Source organism: Mya arenaria, chromosome 6, assembly GCF_026914265.1.
Source record: "Mya arenaria isolate MELC-2E11 chromosome 6, ASM2691426v1".
NCBI classification, from domain to species: domain Eukaryota; kingdom Metazoa; phylum Mollusca; class Bivalvia; order Myida; family Myidae; genus Mya; species Mya arenaria.
Window position 1 is genome coordinate 51,247,583 of NC_069127.1, and position 13,789 is coordinate 51,261,371.

The window sequence follows — 13,789 nt, forward strand, 5'->3', positions numbered from 1 at the left end:
ATGTTAAATGTTATATGCGATTGTGCAAGGCAGTTTGGATGATTCAAATATAATTAATCATGATCAAACAATCTTCAAAAAATAGATAAATAGAAACTTGTACCAATGCCAATTTTGGAAAACGATTGCATAAAATTAAATTCAATGCTTATTCATCGACATCTAATACAGGTAGTCACACTATCTTATGGACTGAGTAAATAATTTTCAATATTGATTGGTAGTAAGGAAAGAAACTAAGAGAAGAAAAGAATTGTGAAATATTCTGATAAATGTATTTGTGAACACTGTTGAATAAAATTCGCTTTAAATTTTGGGCGTAGTGTTTATTTTCGAACAAGATCATTCGAAGTGTGACAGTTTGGACGAAGGGTTTATCCCTCAGCTTGTGATTGCAGTGAAAGTAATGAGAGTTCAGTTCATTAAATCTGACCACAATTTTTTTGACTCCCGTAGAAATCTGGAACAGACTCATATATTTCTCCAATTCAAATTACGACTACCGAATAACAAACATGTATGGACACTTATATAAGATTTACATGTACATGAGCGTGTTGATTGTTATTCCACCGACTATTAATTGCTTGAAATATTCGGAGAGAAGGATAATTGAGTTTGAAAAAGGAGAGTTTGAAGACATGAGCTATAGAAATAGATTACAGAATATGGGATACGAGTTTTTGTTCAAGGTAAAAATTATTAACCCTTCACTTAGAATATGAAAAGGATGAATTAGTATAAAAAAAAGAATGGTTCTTATGAAGAATAATTTGTTTAATTTGAAAGTAAGCTTCAGAAAACATGGTACTTCTACTTAATGAGACGGTAGTTAATCAATGTTAATCTCACCAGTCATTTAATATCTGGGCGTTTTCAGCTATTAAATACACGGTAACATTCTTGTTATCAGTAATCAATATTTCCCGATGCATTATTTAGTAAGGAGTTAAAGGTTTATAAATCGAAATTTATGTTTTATACATGTGTATGTATTGACTTTAAATACGAGTGTCACTTTAAAAGTTATCTCCATAAAACATTTAAGAGTATACTTGTTTCTGCTATGGGTGACAACAATAAACCAAAGGAGTCGTTAAAGAAAATATATTGCACCAGAATGAGATATTCAGACCATGCGTCTGAATGTTTAGATATTTAAGGCAAGAAAAACTATTAAAAGACCTTTATTACAAAATGTGTATGTAATTAATATTACAGATAGTTGACGACTTCTATGTGTTTGCCACAAACAAGTCTTGGAGCACAGAAGAACATGAACACTTTAAGCATATTAATGTCGGTAAGGTATGTTATTGTGTCATAACCGTACATGGACGCTTCTTATGTTTGATAATGGTATGTCATTTAAGTCGACATTAATTTTTCAAATCAAAATTGCGATAAATTGTTGAATGTCATAGTTTTATTGTTTTTCAATTTTAGAATAGTTGAAACTAAAATAAAGTCTTCATAAGCGTACTCTGTTGGAGATGTAACAACATTTTCACATTATAACACTTAATACATTTTTGAAATGTGCTTTGCCGTCAGACAATAAATTGTATACAAAATATATCGATTAATTTCCTAAGTTGGACATATAAACGCTTGCAAATTCCATATGCGCTTGTACTCAATGATAATATGTTTAATGTAGGTTATATATCAAAATGTATTAATATTGATGTTTTTTTTCATTATTTAAAGACAGAAAGCATAAGACAAGATCTCATGGTAAGAGAAATAATGGAGACATTAAAAGAAAACAACGTTGCTATGGAGCAGTGTTATAATATAATGTTGCTATATGGCTAACATCGACTTCTTTCTACTTAATGTTCCCTTTCAGTTACTTCGTTACGCTTACTGGACTTGATTTAGCAACTAGGGTATAGACCTTCTCAATTTTAATGGTTTATTCAAAAATAAAGATGTAAAAAATGTATTCCGCAATACTTAAAAAATAAAAAGTACCAATAATATGGTATAAATATAAAAAGCCTAATCGAAATTTCATATATTACTACAATAAAGTGTTAGCAGAAGATGACATTTCTGCAAATTTACTTTCTTCTTCGCGATTGTTATGACTCAGTGTACCACTACGACCCTGTTGGGCATATTTTTACAGGAGATTTTAAGTTTGTTAAAAACAATCCCTGGAAATACCGGGAAGCATCTGAAATTATTTTCCATACTTGTAAAATAGAACTAACTGAAATGTTGTAAAAGCTGGTTAAAAAAGGTTTGAAGTTTATGCCTTAATGCCATGGATAATAAAATATCGTCCCTTATAGATAAAAAATAGAGCTTTTTTATATTAATCCATTGACCCTCCCCAAAGTCTTTTTCGATAACTCCAACGCTGATCATGGATATCAAATCATTACAAAAAGTTGTATTCTTTCCAGCTGACAAAGCAGCTAATAATGTTATCATAGTTTGACGTTTATATTAAGTTAATACTATCATTAAAGAGCTACAATCTTCTAGAACTTACGTTTCCAGCCAACTCGATGAACAAGTGTAATTAAAATTTCAAGTTGTGTTGAACGATGATCATTAAAACATTCCACCAATACACTGGTGAGCTTAAAAGCATAAAACACCGTATAAAACACGAATTATAGATAATCCCATATCTTGTTCTATATACAGGTTCCAATTTCACTTACATTCTGCTTAATTGCAATTACGATGTATGTGAAAAAATATAGAAGCAAAGTTTATGAGAACTCCGCAATTAATCTCTTTTGGTCCATAAATACTTACGTGAAAAACGACAGAAACAAGCTCAGTAGCAAAAAGTTTAAACATAAACCCGGTTTAATGGCACTGGGTAAATGCAAAGACATAGAAAACAAAAAACAAAACATCACAAACAAGAAACATGGAAGAACAGCATAAAACTCCACAAACAACACAGTGCATACATACGATATATAAAAAATAGGTATGTTTATCAAGGATTGTTAGGTACCGCCTTGGAACGGTCAGTAAAATGTAATTTACTGGGGGTTAACTCAGTTTACGTGCACAAACTTCACTTTTATCCCAACAATTCTAAATAAAGAAAAAAAAACGTAAAGGTAAATTTTATTGAAATAAACTTTAACTTGAGGAAACTTAAAAATAAATCAAATAATAAATTATAAACTAATAAGTAAACCCCAAGTACTTCAATGAAAAGAGGTCCCAAGAGTGTTCTTTTTTGGATCAGACAATTCAAACTAACAATGACCTTCATATATTAGGATTTACGAGATTTGAAAACATATGGAACGCATGATTTTAACTTGATTACTTTTAACAACCTGAATCTTCCCCTAAAAAGTGTTGTATCGATTTAGGTCAAACAAATTTACCAGGATTCAAACATATTTTCTGCTACGGGAATTGATGTTGGTGCTACTGCAGGTGATGAAGATGACAACACAGATCAACGTCGACCTGTAAATATTAATAAATTTAGATCAACGTCGACCTGTAAATATTAATAAATTTAGATGTTTAAGTTATTGTAAACATAAGAATAACGTGTATCTGCTTTGCCCTGCCCCGAACCCCAAATAATTTTATGGCGGGCAAATAGAGTTGCTCTTGTCTGTCTGTCTGTCTGTCCGCCCTATAGTTTTCATAGTTTCGATTTAGTTTTGTTATTGGCTTCTCTACAAAGAATATAACAGAACATCCTAGTATCGCTTAATGGGGATTTGGTTTTATATTGTACAAATGATCAGGTATCTTGTGCAGATGGCATCATTACATAATCCTATCAAATCCAATTTTGAAATATAATATGTATTCTGAATAAGAATATAGACATCTTAAACAGGTGTACAATGTTGTTATGTTTAAGCTTCTCTCTACTCTATTGTAGTCTTTCTGCCAGTGTCCTCCCTACTTTGATGAGGTGCAAGAGATAGATCAGTCATGGGTAGAAGGTTATACCGGAAAAAATGTCGTAATTGCTGTAACAGACGTTGGTGTGGACTCCGATAGTCCCAATCTCCGTGAAAATATTGTAAATTCTTAAGAGTATTTATCTCATGTTATAAAAATGAAATAAGGAACATTTTATGTTTGATGTGAAACAAATCTTTTGGAGCATTTTGTTAAACAGCCATTTCAAAATAATGCAGCCTTTGTTGTGACAAAAACCTTAAATTCTTCAACTTTATATATTTGCAGGCATTTGATTTGTCTTATAACTTTATTGATAATAACACGGACCCGAGACCTGAAATATTTCCTAATTATCCGGAAAGTTTACGACTGACAAAGTAAGTACTTACAAGGTATATCGTTTGTTCACATCTACAATAGATGAGTTACGCTCATCATTTAATATTTAATTGAAACAACCGGGAAAATGACAGTAGACACGAACTCAAATATAAACCCTGTTTAAATAATACTTGAGATAGAAATCACTGGATATATGATTTATTTGGTTACAGCCATGGAAATGCCTGTTCAGGTCTAATTGCTGGAATAAAAGAAAACGACATTTGCAGTTTCTGCGGCGCCGGGGTGGCATTTAATTCAAAGGTGGCAGGTATGTGACCAATTATGAAATTCATCGTGTTTCACATTTATGTGGAATCCATACGCACTAAAACATGCGGTATAGTTAACAAAAGGCAAATATAACATTTCATGGTGTTTTCTTGTGGTAAAAAGTATAACTTAACAAGTAAACTTGTGTTATGTAAACTATTGCCCAATATAATCAGGTTGAGTAAACATTCAACGTCATAGAAAAATCAGTCGATAACGATCAATCAGTATGTCGTTTTCAAATCGGTTTAACAAAACATTTCTAAACATCAGTTTTCAAAGAACAACCTTGATAGTGATGAAAAATCTGGCATTTAACCCTACCATTTTATGGGATATAAAACACTTATAGATAGGACAAGCTCATAAATTTGAATTGTTATGAATATACATAAATTCCCAAGAAGAACATAGCTCAAATAATATTTTCATGCCACCTTTCGAAGAAGAGGAGGGATACATTGCTTTGCAAATGTCTGTCGGAAGTACAATCGGTCGGTCGGTCCGTCGGTAGACCAAAGCTTGTCCGAGGGATAAAGCGACAATTCCTGGATCAATGGCCATTAAGCTTGACTTTGAGATTGGGCCTGGCCAGTAGATGACCCCTATTGAAGGTCACAATGATATTAACGCAAACTCGACAATTCATTGAATTATGGTCATCACACTTGAAATGAAGTTTGGGCCTTGCCAGTAGGTGACCCCTATTGATTAAATGGCTCATAGGGCCAAAGTGCAAGGTCACAGTGACCTTTAACGCGAAAAAGGTTAACAAAGCTTCTCCGAGTGATAGCTCAGCAATGCCTGGCTCTATGATCAGTAAACTTCACATGGAGGCTTGGCTTGACCAGTAAATGACCACTAACGATTTAAGGGGCCATCGGTTTAAAGGTCAAGGCACATTGACCTTGAATGCTAAAAAGTTGCTCGTGTGATTACACGACAATGCCTGCACCCATGGCCCTGATACTTGACATGAAGGTTGGGCCTGACCAGTAGATTAACCTATTAAATTTAGAGGTCATCGGGTCAAAGGTTAAGGCCACAGTGACATTGAACGTAAAAGCTTCTCTGTGTGATTTCTCGACAATACCTGCACCCATGGCTCTCAGACTTGACATTCAGGTTTGAGGTGACCAGTAGGTGACTCTTTGGACTTTGAGGACATAGTGTCAAAGGTCAAGGTCATAACTCATATTCATTATTAAAATGTACGTCACCTTTACTTATTCCCTGCTGCTAAAAGGATACATTTTCATCTGATCTGTACCTACTATCCCAACACGTTGAATGGTCAACATCTTAAAACTGCCTCAAATGCAGTCACTGACACTGACAAATCCGCTGTCACTTCGGTCCATGCATATCTCATTCTCTTGTCCAAATAATCCTGACAACATCGCACTCGGGAGGGGGGGGGGCAAATTGTTTGACAAACATTTCTTGTTCAGATTTCATTTTAATCTATTCTGCTTTTGGCCTTCTGTCGACGGCAGAAACAATAGTTTGCTTTGACACCAGTGTACGAGGTTTTAGATTTTAGTGTATTCATAAAGTACCAAAGGACAACAAACAACCCGACACATGTAGCTTTCAATGATGCTTTTAACAAATTCGGATTTGTATTAAATGTTTGATACAATGAAGTCATTTTCAGGCCTTGAATATTATGTTAAGAACTATAATTGTTGGCCTACCATTGAAATACATTCGAAACAATTGATCAATTGATGTCATCAAATTAACTTATGCTTACACTAAATTTCAGCTCTGAAAATAGGTAAAGTCAAGTACTTACATTGGGAATATAACCCCGAGATAACAGGTGGACTGTATTCTGCAGCGCTACGTTTCAAAAACCAAGAAATACACATATACTCAAACAGTTGGACCTTCGATGAACCTTTTAAAACATTACATCCCCCAACCGAGCGTGTTTTAGAAGTTGGTTTGGAAAAGGTACAATGAAATAATTAAGTACTGGGCCAGTTGTTGGCACATTTGCTGAAATTTGACGAATCGCTATTTTAACTGTCGATGAATATCATACTTAGCCTAACCTGACGCTTGTTTTCAGTTGTTGATATCAATTTAGCACGTATTGCTTCATAACGGAATAAATCGCGCAAAATATCGCGAAATATTTGAATTGAAATTAGGTCATGTAACTTATTGGTGAAGGTTTTACTGTATCCTTCCTGTTCATCAAATATGTCGTCTGCATATGTGAGTCTGCAAGGTAAGAAGGTAACAAGCGTGAATTTTACAGCTGGGAGGATTGATTTATGTTGAGCATGTTGATGTAGAAAGTAAACACAGATGTGTTTTGTTTAGCAAAGCAAACTAATAGTATATATTGTCGCCAATAAAGCAATTTGTTTCCATATAATAAATATAACTACTTGGACTTATACATGAGCGTTTGAAATGAGTATTGCTTATTTGGTCCAATTATATTTCATATCTGAATATGATTATGACAAAAAGCATGTCAATAGTTGAAAGGTAACCAGCATTCATTCGATTGGTTATTCAATATGTTAATATCGATCGGAATAGCCAAAAAATAATCACCTCATACTACCATTTCAAATTTAAATTACAAAGATGATATATACTATGTATACTGGAACAAAGATACAATTGTTTATCATTGTAGGGTCGGCAAGGACTTGGTTCTATTTTCGTTTTTCCCTCCGGTCCTCATGGAAACGGATTTACAAACAATATTTTCACAATTGGAGTAGCTAGTTTTGGATTTAATGGTATCGTGCCTCGGAGGAGCTTTGTTAGTTCAGCAACTCTTGTGTCAGCATTTGGTCAGGGAAGAAGGAGAATTGACAATGGAACGGTAGGGAAATATTAGCCTCACCAATAATTAAACAAACCCGTCCTAATTAAAGAAATCGCTAAGTTAGATAAGGTCAACCTTTTTAAGTACATTATATAAATACTTTCAAAATGTATGCCTCTGCTTTACTCTTTTACATAGCTGACAGTGACCCATACTATTCGTCGATTAGCCTCTAGAACGTGTGACAACAAATTTGGAGGATCCTCCGCAGCAACTGCTATAGTGTCCGGAATGATTGCATTGACCTTAGAGGCGAAGTAAACGCCCCATTTTTTAATTTTAAACAACACATTTAGTTCAAGATGGTTATTGATCAATATGATACAAAACAAAACGTTGATTCTAGAACCGAGGTTACATAAATATTGGTTAAAACCATTGTAGTTCTTGAATGCTCTATATTTCCACTTTCCCCAGTGTATCCATCTGTCTGCGTATCCATCTGTCTGGGGAATGTGGATGAAATAAATGAGGCCGTTTAAAGATGTATGCACTGAAAATATCTCCACATAATAATGATTACTCAACGTGTTATGATATGGTATATTGCAAAGAAAAGATATGTTATTATCATGATTTAGATACGATTCGATCGATTTTCTTTCAGTTCTGCACTCACTTCGCGTGATATAAAACATTTGCTTGTCGAGTCATCAGGCTACATCGGATTAGCAGAGACATCACATTTTAAAATGAATTGCGCGGGAAAACATTGTAAGAGACATTTAGTATTGCTTTTGTCTAAATTATGCATATATATATATATATATATATATATATATATATATATATATATATATATATATATATATATATATATATGTGTGTGTGTGTGTGTATGTGTGTGTGTGTGCGTGTGTGCGTGTGTGCGTGTGTGCGTGTGTGTGTGTGTGTGTGTGTGTGTGTCAATGGTTATACATGTTTGATTTGTATGACTGTAAATGACTTATACGACCGTTTGTCGACTATTCACAATTTTCACAACGACCATATGTTTTACGCCAGCCGATTGCAGATCTGTGCACAACCGGTAGCAGATCTAAACGCAAACATTGGCCGATCATTAACGAATTTTAACACGAATGGTCGACCACTAATGCGAAAGACGGAAACAGAATGCCGATTAGAAACTGATGTTTTGTTCACTCGTTGCATATTAATGTATAATTTAAATGGCAACTAATCCTTATCAAGGAAAACGAAAATATAAGGGTATTACATAAATGTACTCGCATTTACTTGTCTAGTAGGCTTATAACATTTTTTCACGCATAAGATTCTATACGATATAATGGAAGAAGATAATGGCTGCCAGTCGGTCGAGAGTCAACTATTCGCTTACAAGTTGCCTATCGGTTGGCAACCATTCTCACAAATACGATCTGTGAGCAGAAACCAGTCCAAGAACAGCCACTCACGGCATACGACAAACGATGAAAGCAATATAATCGTTCTAAAAACAGTAAAGTCGGTAAAAAAACACTTGAAGCTGCAATTAAAGTTTTATATCCAACAGTGTAAATTCAAATTCGAAAGTAATGACAGTAAAACAAACGGCACACACTCATAGAAGTGTACATTTTGAAAACTATCAGTGCCTTATGTTCGAAGTCGGTGATCGGTCGTGCCTCTTATATGACTAGGTTAACTAGCAAATAATCTTAATTGAACATATCTAGTCCTTAAATAATAAATTTCAATGTATGAAACAGTAGACTCATTAGTATGTGTAGTGCTGGCTATACCTATAATGTTTGAAAAACTTTTTAATATTTCGTTTGCAGTTCATAAGGTGTTTGGATTCGGTTATGTACAAGTGCTGAAAATGGTTCATCTTGCAAAACACTGGAAATTCAATCTGCAACTTCTGAATCTGACTTATGTTTGGTTTGATATTCAGTGAGTATAATGAAACTGTTTATCTTTGCCCATAGGTGGTGGTTAAAGGGTTATACAGGGGGTTTAAACAGATTGTTCCATGTAGACGGGATTTTGAAAGGCTCGGTAAGACCTGGTAGACTTGGTCAGATTTTGAAAAAAATACACAGCGCCAGAGCTTGCATTAGACAACACTATTTGTAATTTGTCCAAAATAGGTTATGTGTCCGCCTCTCTCAAGTCGGGGCAAACATTGATAGGATTACATAATTATCAAGCAAATTAACTTAATATAAAAACAATTTTTAATCGATTAATTAAGTATTCGAGTTTTCCTGGTCCTTCGACGCTGGTTATTGAATACTTGGTATATATTTTGTTTCCGACGGTGTTTTTCAGACATAACCAAACTGATATCGGATATGAATTAGTTTCATCGTCCAATCTCACTTGCCAACACAAACCATACTGCATCGACAAAATGGAACATATTATTGTCAAGTTAAGGTTTGTATATCCAAGGCACACTCGGACCATTCTGTCAATTATTTCACCTTGTGGCACCGAATCCATCCTCATGGAGCACGCAGGTGAACCACCTAAAGATGAAAACGATGTAGGCAAAAATGAAGGGGTTTCCGTAGATGCAACATTTCTTTCCAATCATTTTTGGGGAGAGGAAATGGAAGGTATCTGGACGGTGAAAATAACTGGACTTGGAGTTTATTCATGTAAGATTTTATTGCATTTTTAAATGGCACCACAAAATAAATAAAACTAAGTTATGTTAATGAATGAAAGATTATATTATTTCCATTTAATCTCTTGTTACAAGTTGTGTGTTTCCAACAATAATACATTATAAAGTATAGTTTAAAGTTTATCATTTGCTTTAGAAATAATGCCATTATCATAAGACATACGAAATGTCATGTATAAAGACCGTTCTTCCTATGAATGGGAGTACGCGTGTATTTTAATTTTGATTATAATTTAATAAAGATTGTTCAGGGTTTTTTACTTCAGTATGCTTACTATTAACATTGCTTCATTGTTTCATGGTTACTTGTACATTGGCTTTGGTATGCAATAATATAGATGATAAGTGTTTGTTTCTGTGTAAGTCTGCAGTATATTTTACCGAGTGAGTATCAAAAGCTATTTTTGCACGTGTGGTGATATATTTACTTTTAGGTGTTCACTAGGTGTAATATTAATCGATCGTACACTGAAACAAACACTTTTCTTTGTATCATATGCTAGAGAGGATATAAAATGATATTTTTTGTAGTTTTCGGCTAAAAAAGTGCGCCAAATTGTATACAAAAGGAGCGTCATTTCGGAAATGACGTCGTTGAAATTTTGTCCAAGCCCTTTGCTCACTGATGTTTGATCTGGACGGGAGAATGGGTTTAAATTTGAAAAATATAATTTAATTTCAGTGTTTGAAACAAAATTTCTTTATTAATGATAAATTTCTATAACGAAACGGAAAGCATATAATAAATTGTCTTTTTGGAATCATATGCGAGCATTCATATACCGTCAGTGTAAAGATGATATTAAAGTCAGACTATGACTTGACTCTACATCAGAACATTACGTTCCTAGAGTATCTAACACATTGATACTCGGTTACCTATTTACACATGCATGAAAGGATATCTGAATTACACTATTATAAATAGTTCATAGTTTATATATACGAAAAAACGTTGATAAAGTTTTATTATTCTTACATTGTAAAAATGGAAAGATAATCTTTAGGCACTATGCAATTAGTTAAGATGTGTAAAATTTAAAAACACCCAGTTATATTTATTTTGTTTCTAGATCTGTTGTGCAACATTGAGAGGGCAGAAATAATGTTTTACGGCACAAACAAACATAGAGTCATTCCTATCGTAAGGTTGGAAAGTCCAAATATCACCGAATCGTCGGACAGAAAAACAAAGGGGATACAAGAAGAGAAGGTTAATGTTGGACGTGTAGTAGGCATTCCATTAGGCATAACAATTCCACTTGTTATAATCATTATTTTATGTTGTTGTAAATACAAGCCATGGCGGAAACCTCTCCCAAACAATCCAATGCATGATAATGCAATAGGTGAACAATTGTTAACACAAATTAACTAACAATAACACAACTATAATCGTATTTATAATAGATTTGTTGGTATAGAGTATAATCTGACTAAGAAAATAGACTTAAGAAAATTGAGAACGTTACAATATGTCAGTACATTTCGATCAGTCAATATATGTTAATTGGGTAAACGTTGTTAGATAGTGTTTGCAAAGTTGGTGTTTGCTATAAGTTCCCCTAGGTTTTATTCGACAGTAAATCTTGTATACAAACCTACTATGCACATAAAGACCATATTGTGATGCATATTCCCTATGTCGAGATGTTAGTTATAAAGATGTTTCTTAGGTAATAATTAGAAAAGTTTAGGTAATGCATGTCGTTTTTATTTTCAATAATGTTTTCTTTATATGTTCCAAGTTTTAGTACAGTGATGCTTTTTATTATGAAACTCTATGATCACACAGTCTTAAACCTTTTAATGTCTAAGGCAGACTTTGTTTGATGCTCATAGTTTCAAACAATAACTACATCGTATATTTGAAAAGTTTTTGCATTAGGTACTCTGAATGTATTCCTCCGTCTGCAGATAGAGTTGGGATCTTTAATCATTTAAGTACTTGGGGTTTACCTATTAGTTTATTATTATATGTTTTATTATTAAGTTTTCTCAAGTTAATGCATACTTTGATAAGATATACGTTATACTTTTTTTCTTTATTCAGTATTGTTGGGATAAGAGTGAGGTTTGTGCACTTTAACTGGTTTAAACCCCCAGTAAGTTTATATTTTACTGATCGTTCCAAGGCGGTACCTAACAATCTTTGATAAACAGTGTTTTATATAGTATATATTCACTGTGCTGTTTGTGGAGTTTTGTTTTTGTGTTATATGTCTTTGGCGTTTTCCCTGTGCCATTAAACGGGGTTTATGTTTAATCGTTTGGCTACTGAGCTTATTTCTGTAGATTTTCACATAAGAATTAAAACTTGAAAAAGGTCGCTATAAAGGGGGTCTCAAAACCGAAGTTTTTATGGTAAAGATATAATTTGAAAAGCCAGTTTATTTTCTATTGTCCAGTCTTTGACGATTAACGTTTGTCGTATTTACCCATAACATTTACGAGAAAGCATAAAAATAAATGCTAGTTTCAAGATGAATGCGTTTCTGTAAATGAAACAGAGACTACTTGTTTGTTTCAGTGTAAGATCGTGATATCTTTCGCCCCGTGAGCATCAAAAGTTATATTTCACGATGATCTATATGGAGAACTTGTTGGAGTTTCATTTTTTGTTGGTAGATGTATTGGGATTATCCAGTATTTATCTTAATTAATTATATCTCAGGATCATAACGTCACCCTAATGCAAAAACTCAATAACTGCATCTATAAATAAAAGCAGATATTGAGTTCTTGCACTAATGTGACGATTATTAAAATATGTAAACAGTGAATATAAACAGAAATAGAAACGGGTAGATGACATAGGCCAACTTGTATTCCATACACTGATAAAACATGTAATGTATAATATGGATTAGATGATACGTACCATTTTGGTTATTGCATGTACCCTATTAAATGATTTAAGAAACGTTTACATTGATAAATATTACTGGAAGGGACCATTTACGTTGGCATTTATTGATGCAGTAAAAATGGTTAATGTAGTTTAATAATTGGAGTATATTTATAAGATAAACACTACATTGTTTGCGAAGAAAAACATGATAAGCAAAATTGGACAATTTTCGTTATACAGTCTCATTTTGGCTAGTCATAAGATCAACTGCTATATAGCACAGCTAGTATCTAGTAAATTAAAGAGCTTGTATATACAAAATAGACATTATGCCTTACAGTTATACTCACAACACTTATTCTTAATTTTCACCATCTGTAGATTTCATCGATCATTATATATGTTCGCAACTGCAAGTCTATACATATGTAGATGTTGATTTGCGTAAGCTAGTAAATGTGACCATGCATCGTTGATAACTTTTTCTTGATACACCTTGCAACGCATATCAATTATTTATTTTGTTGTATTTGTTACGTTATGTAGATAGTGTGCATTAAGCACTGCATGTTGTATTTCATTTAAGCATAAACATATTGTTGAATTAGTTTCCCTTATAGTTTAAATAAAAGTATGTATGCTTTTATTATTATTTATTATTAAAATACTGTACTGTTCTGATATTTGTGATAGTGGATGTTAAGTTTACCAAACCGTGCCATAGTGCTTTGGCCGCTTTCAATGAAGATCGAAGTCGATCTTAGTCATATGGTAATTATTTCACTACATAGTTAGTTGTACTGAAATAAAGCACGTATTAAAAGTCAGCAATAAGCTAATAATAATCAAAAACAAAAAGAACCATTCGTCTGACTTTTCGACG

The 13,789-nt window shown here is 33.3% G+C and overlaps 1 protein-coding gene across 1 annotated transcript; it reads left to right on the plus strand.

Annotated features, from left to right (window-relative positions):
• Window positions 1-145: 145 nt before the first annotated feature.
• Window positions 146-13,552, plus strand: LOC128236912 (proprotein convertase subtilisin/kexin type 4-like). The gene is made up of 13 exons (XM_052952045.1): window positions 146-692; window positions 1,222-1,308; window positions 3,354-3,455; window positions 3,884-4,027; window positions 4,195-4,286; window positions 4,464-4,561; window positions 6,332-6,522; window positions 7,223-7,414; window positions 7,556-7,674; window positions 8,025-8,131; window positions 9,202-9,316; window positions 9,695-10,026; window positions 11,129-13,552. The coding sequence occupies exons 1-13, from the start codon at window positions 516-518 to the stop codon at window positions 11,431-11,433; spliced, it is 2,061 nt and encodes a 686-aa protein (XP_052808005.1). The 5' UTR covers window positions 146-515; the 3' UTR covers window positions 11,434-13,552.
• Window positions 13,553-13,789: the final 237 nt, after the last annotated feature.

What these genes read in the sequence shown, in the direction of transcription:
- LOC128236912 (XM_052952045.1), top strand. Translation starts at nt 516, where the DNA reads ATGTATGGACACTTATATAAGATTTACATGTACATGAGCGTGTTGATT. An exon ending in ATTTAATTCAAAGGTGGCAG is followed by an intron (nt 4,562 to 6,331) that starts GTATGTGACCAA and finishes ACTAAATTTCAG; the next exon opens with CTCTGAAAATAGGTAAAGTC. An exon ending in GCATTGACCTTAGAGGCGAA is followed by an intron (nt 7,675 to 8,024) that starts GTAAACGCCCCA and finishes ATTTTCTTTCAG; the next exon opens with TTCTGCACTCACTTCGCGTG.